The 6,259-nt window shown below is 52.7% G+C and overlaps 1 protein-coding gene across 2 annotated transcripts in view; it reads right to left on the reverse strand.

Moving 5' to 3' along the window:
- NFAM1 (NFAT activating protein with ITAM motif 1) overlaps positions 1-3,597 on the reverse strand; it is a 66,027-nt gene extending 62,430 nt beyond the window's left edge. Inside the window, exons 1-2 of one of the 2 annotated variants that reach the window (XM_077261572.1) lie at positions 3,519-3,597; positions 114-407 (exon numbers count right to left, since the gene is read on the reverse strand). In XM_077261572.1, coding sequence (XP_077117687.1) covers positions 114-407; positions 3,519-3,573 — 349 coding nt within the window. In that variant the 5' untranslated portion in view covers positions 3,574-3,597. The remainder of the gene's footprint in view (positions 1-113; positions 408-3,518) is intronic. The other variant, XM_077261573.1, reaches the window with a different exon arrangement.
- Between the last annotated feature and the right edge of the window lie 2,662 nt (positions 3,598-6,259).

A 6,259-nucleotide genomic window follows, 5' to 3' on the forward strand; every position in this document is an offset into this window, starting at 1 on the left:
TACAGAGAGGAGGGAGCTGTGACCCACCCCCTGCAGGTCGATACAGAGAGGAGGGAGCTGTGACTCTGCCCCTGCAGGGTGATACAGATACATAGGACCCCGCCCTTCCTCACCTCTTGCATATACATAGGTCCCTTCTCCGTTAATGCTGCAGTCTCCACAGCTCACCCTGCAGTAGTATACACCCGGGCTTCCTGTGACGCTGTGATTATGAGTCACTGTGCGATTCTCCGGTTCTAGTGACAGTGTGTTCTGAGGTTCCTTGGGGTGTTCGGCCCGATACAGAAAGGAAGTTAACTTTTGTGAGGTGCCAGCCATGATTGTAATATCACACTTAATGATAACCAGGTCGCCAGCCATCGAAGCCAAATATGGAGGTTTCTGGGTAACAGACAGCAATGTACAGGCTGAAAGAGATCATTGAGAACACAAACATTAAATATACAATCACCGTGACCTGTATACACACAGTCCAGACACCGCCACACCATGACTTGTATACACACAGTCCAGACACCGCTACACCATGACCTGTATACACACAGTCCTGACACCACTACACCATAACCTGTATACACACAGTCCTGACACCGCTACACCACGACCTGTATACACACAGTGATGACACTGCTACACCGTGACTTGTATACACACAGTCCAGGCACCGCGACACCATGACCTTTATACATACAGTCTGTCACGATAATGTATGAAATGCAATATGATTTTGTAGCTTTGCCTGTTAGCACCCATGCTGTGGGCTAAAATCCCCCTTCTCTCTGTGTTTCTGAGATGTGTATGTGTAGATCCCAAATCCCTCATGCCCCTACCAGAAGAATTTGTATTGCGCTTGGAGCTGTAAGCTGCTCTCCCTACATTGCTCACTCTCCCTCCTCCCCTTTAGAATCAGCTAGAACTGGTATAGAATTTCTCTAAAGACAGGAAGTCCTTTGTTCCATTATAATAAGATATTGGGCCAATGATTTAGGCTAGGAAAATAATAAGTCCATTTTGCGAATCTCCATCGACGGATCTGTCGGCCACAGTAAGTGCGAGACTCTGAGCCCAACGGGTTCAGAGTACGGATTTCTCCGGAACTGGGCCTCTCAACGAGCCCGAATTTAGTACCAATAGAAAGCCAATTGTAAAATAAGAAGAATGAGGGGTGTGCTGTGATTCTGACATGTTCTGGAGTGGAAATACGAGCATTATAAGAATTTGTGTTAAATTTGGTAAGGCTAAGGAGAGGGGAGGGTCTGGGGAAACCAGCCCTGTTAGTGATATCACAGGGCTGCAGTTTTAAGTTTTCTGCCAGGCACCCAGCCTAAGGTCACCCCGATCCGTGATGTAGGGGTGACAGTCACGGTGTGAATCGTGATCCAGTCCATAACCACTACTCCATGACTCATATACACAGTCCTGACACTGCTACACCATGACCTGTATACACTGTTCAGACACCGCTACACCATGACCTGTATACACACAGTCCTGACACCGTTACATCGTGACCTGTATACACACAGTCCTGACACCACTACACTATGAGCTGTATACACACAGTCCTGACATCACTACATTGTGACCTGTATACACACAGTGCTGACACTGCTACACCGTGACCTATATACACACATTGCTGACACCTTTACACCATAACCTGTATATACACAGTCCAGACACCGCTACACCATGTTCTGTATACACAGTCCAGGCACCACTACACCTTGACCTGTATGTACACTGTCCAAACATTACTACACCATGACCCTTATACACACACACACAGTCAGGCATTACTACATCATGACTTGTATACACAGTCCAGACTCTGTTTGGTCTCTAGCTTTTGGTTCTACCAAACATGACACACTTTTCTTCCCTGGCACGTGCTTTTGCCTCTGTTGGTCCCTGGTCTGTCTTTGGATGTGGTCTTTACTTTTGACTGATTCTTTATTAAGGTTTTGACAACAGTCGGCACAGAATGACTGTTCGACCCAAGTAGAGTTCGAGGCATCGTGGCGGCCAATCATTTAAGGTGCACTGAAGTGTTTGGTCACATCAAGGGAGTGTGAGTGCCTGTACGTGGTTTGAACTGTCATTCTGAGCTGACAGACTCTTTTTAACCCTTGCTTTATTCTTAGTTGACCCCTGGTCTGCTATAGGTGGACTCTGGCCTTAGTCATTAGTTATGGGCTACATGACCTCACCCTGGTCCTAGGCTCAGTTGCCTCTCTTGGTCCTGGACTCAGTGGACCCCTTGGTCCTGGGCTCAATGGGACTCTATTGGTCCTGGGCTCAGTGTATGCCCCTGGTCCTGGGGTCTGATCCTGGGGTCGGATGACCCCATAGACCTGGCCACAGTAGATTCCTTGGTCTTGCGCTCAGTGGGCCCTCTTCGGTTTTGGGTCCCCTTGGTTCTGAGTCGAGTGGACTCCCCTGGTCCTGGATTCAGTGGAACCTCATGGTCCTGGGATAACTGGACCCCATGGTCCTGGGCTCAGTGGGATTCCACTGGTACTGGGCTCAATTGCCCCCTTGTCCTGTGTTCGGTGCCTCCCCCCAGTCCTGGACTCTGTGGGCCTTTTATCCAGGGCTCAGTGGGTCCCCATTGTCCTTAGCTCAGTGGCCTGATTGTCATTGGCTCAGTGGGCTCCCTTTGGTTTTGGTCCCCTTGGTTTTGAGCCCAGTGGACTCCCTGGTCCTTGACTCAGTGGACCCCCATGGTCCTGGGCTCAGTAGACCCTAATTGTACTAGGCTGAGTGGACCCCCATGGTCCTGGGCTCAGAAGGATTACCCTGGTACTGGGCTCAATTGCCCCTTGTCCTGGGTGCAGTGCCTCCCCTAAGTTTTGATCACTGTGAGCCCCATATCCTGGAGTCAGCGGGCCCCCATTGTCCTTAGCTCAGTGCCTCCTTGTCCTTGGCTCAGCGGGCCCCCTATAATCCTGAGCTCAGTGGGCCCTCCTTGTTCTTGGCTCATCTGCTTCCTTGTCCTTGGCCCAGTGGGCCCTCTTTGGTTTTGGGTCGCCTTGGTTCTGAACCCAATCGACTCCCCTGGTCCTGGACTCTGTGGACCCCTATGGTCCTGGACTCAGTGGACCCCCATGGTCCTGGACTCAGTGAACCCCCATGGGTCTGGACTCAGTGGACCCCCATGGCCCTGGGTTCAGTGGGCTTTCCCTGGTACTGGGCTCAATTGCCCCCCTGTTCTGAGTTCAGTGCCTCCTCCCCAGTCCTGGACTCTGTAGGCCCCTTATCCTGGGCTCATTGGGCCCCCATTATCCACAGCTCAGTGGCCTTCTTGTCCTGGGCTCATTGGTCCCTCCTGTTTCTCAGCTCAGTTGCTTCCTTGTTCTTGGCTCAGTGGTCCCCCCTGGTCCTAGAATCATTTGCCCCCTTGTCCTGTGCTCAGTGGGCCCCCTAATCCTGGCCTCAGTAGTTCCCCCTGTCCTCAGTTCAGTTGCCCCCTGTCCCTGGTTCAGTGAGCCCGGGCTGCCCGGCTCTGTGTATGTTACCTTGTGTCAGAGAAGGCCCCAGTATCAGGAAGAGTGTGATTACGGCGGTCTCCATCGTCTTCTCATGACTTCTCCTTTCTCAGTCAGGAAGTGTCACAATCCTCTGTCTCTTATAACAGAGGCGACGTCTTCCTGCCTCCATCCTCCCTGATTGACCCGGAAGGGGGACACAGTGGCCGAAAATACTGGGAGCACAAAAGTGAAGCCCCCAACTAACCCATGTCCACTATGTGGGATTACATTCAGCTGGGATCCAACACACTTGTTCAATCCTGACCCAGCCCAGCACTGGCCACCCTGGCCCCCATACTACCATGACCACCAACAATGGGCCACCGCCGGCCATCCCCAACCAGTCATCAAGATGAGGATCAGGAGATATCACCAAGGTGACGCCTGTGGTGATTCTGGTGTGACCCATAATTACTGTCACCACGTGTGTGACTGCCCCCTACTGTCCCACCATCAGTGCCACCAGCCACATAGCACAATGTGCAAGACTGCCCCCTACTGTCCCACCATCAGTGCCACCGGTCACATAGCAATATGTGCAAGACTGCCCCCTACTGTCCCACCATCAGTGCCACCGGCCACATAGCAATATGTGCAAGACTGCCCCCTACTGTCCCACCATCAGTGCCACCGGCCACATAGCAATATGTGCAAGACTGCCTCCTACTGTCCCACCATCAGTGCCACCGGCCACATAGCAATATGTGCAAGACTGCCCCCTACTGTCCCCCCATCAGTGCCACCGGTCACATAGCACTATGTGCAAGACTGCCCACTACTGTCCCCCCATCAGTGCCACCGGTCACATATTACTATGTGCAAGACTGCCCCCTACTGTCCCCCCATCAGTGCCACCGGCCACATAGCAATATGTGCAAGACTGCCCCCTACTTTCCCCCCATCAGTGCCACCGGTCACATAGCACTATGTGCAAGACTGCCCCCTACTGTCCCCCCATCAGTGCCACCGGCCACATAGCAATATGTGCAAGACTGCCCCCTACAGTCCCACCATCAGTGCACCCCCCAGACCTCCTGGTGCCACCGGCCACACAGCACCACGTGTGTGACTGCCCTGTATTATGGTGCAGTATTGTTACAGTGTAACAGTGCAGTATTATAGAGAATTATATTAGTGTTTTCTGGATCCTAGCAGATGTGGGGACATGAATATAAATGCTGTGAAACGCGACGGCTTACATGAGGGGAATCACCATGTGTCAACTTGATGATGTGCAGCATATAACCGGGGTAAAGATCTGCGACCCCCAGAATGAGTGCAGAATAATTATATCACAGAGGAAGCGTAGTACTGAGAAACCAACACAAGATGGCAGAGGAGAGCCAGGCACAGAGACTAAAGTGCTAAGTACAAGAACTGCTGTTGTCCTAGTATGAGAAGCAGGAACAGATCAGAGAGCAGTGACCCACCCTGCCCCATCAGTGACCCACCCTGCCCCATCAGTGTCCTATCCTGCCCCATCAGTGTCCCACCCTGCCCCATCAGTGTCCTATCCTGCCCCATCAGTGACCCACCCTGCCCCATCAGTGTCCTATCCTGCCCCATCAGTGACCTATCCTGCCCCATCAGTGACCTATCCTGCCCCATCAGTGACCCACCCTGCCCCATCAGTGTCCTATCCTGTCCCCATCAGTGTCCTATCCTCTCCCCATCAGTGTCCTATCCTGCCCCATCAGTGTCCTATCCTGCCCCATCAGTGACCTATCCTGCCCCATCAGTGACCCACCCTGCCCCATCAGTGTCCTATCCTGTCCCCATCAGTGTCCTATCCTCTCCCCATCAGTGTCCTATCCTGACCCATCAGTGACCTATCCTGCCCCATCAGTGACCCACCCTGCCCCATCAGTGACCCACCCTGCCCCATCAGTGTCCTATCCTGCCCCATCAGTGACCTATCCTGCCCCATCAGTGTCCTATCCTGTCCCCATCAGTGTCCTATCCTGTCCCCATCAGTGTCCTATCCTCTCCCCATCAGTGACCTATCCTCTCCCCATCAGTGTCCTATCTTGTCCCCATCAGTGTCCTATCTTGTTCCCATCAGTGTCCTATCCTGTCCCCATCAGTGTCCTATCCTGTCCCCATCAGTGTCATATCCTGTCCCCATCAGTGTCCTATCCTGTCTCCATCAGTGTCCTATCCTGCCCCATCAGTGTCCTATTCTGTCCCCATCAGTGACCTATCCTGTCCCCATCAGTGTCCTATCCTGTCCCCATCAATGACCTATCCTGCCCCATCAGTGACCTATCCTCTTCCCATCAGTGTCCTATCTTGTCCCCATCAGTGTCCTATCTTGTTCCCATCAGTGTCCTATCCTGTCCCCATCAGTGTCCTATCCTGTCCCCATCAGTGTCATATCCTGTCCCCATCAGTGTCCTATCCTGTCTCCATCAGTGTCCTATCCTGCCCCATCAGTGTCCTATCCTGTCCCCATCAGTGACCTATCCTGTCCCCATCAGTGTCCTATCCTGTCCCCATCAGTGACCTATCCTGCCCCATCAGTGTCATATCCTCTCCCCATCAGTGTCCTATCCTGCCCCATCAGTGTCCTATCCTGTCCCCATCAGTGTCCTATACTGTCCCCATCAGTGTCCTATCCTGCCCCATCAGTGTCCTATCCTCTCCCCATCAGTGACCTATCCTCTCCCCATCAGTGTCCTATCCTGCCCCATCAGTGTCCTATCCTGCCCCATCAGTGTCCTATCCTCTCC

Source organism: Ranitomeya variabilis, chromosome 5 (assembly GCF_051348905.1).
Source record: "Ranitomeya variabilis isolate aRanVar5 chromosome 5, aRanVar5.hap1, whole genome shotgun sequence".
In the NCBI taxonomy this organism is placed as follows: Eukaryota; Metazoa; Chordata; class Amphibia; order Anura; family Dendrobatidae; genus Ranitomeya; species Ranitomeya variabilis.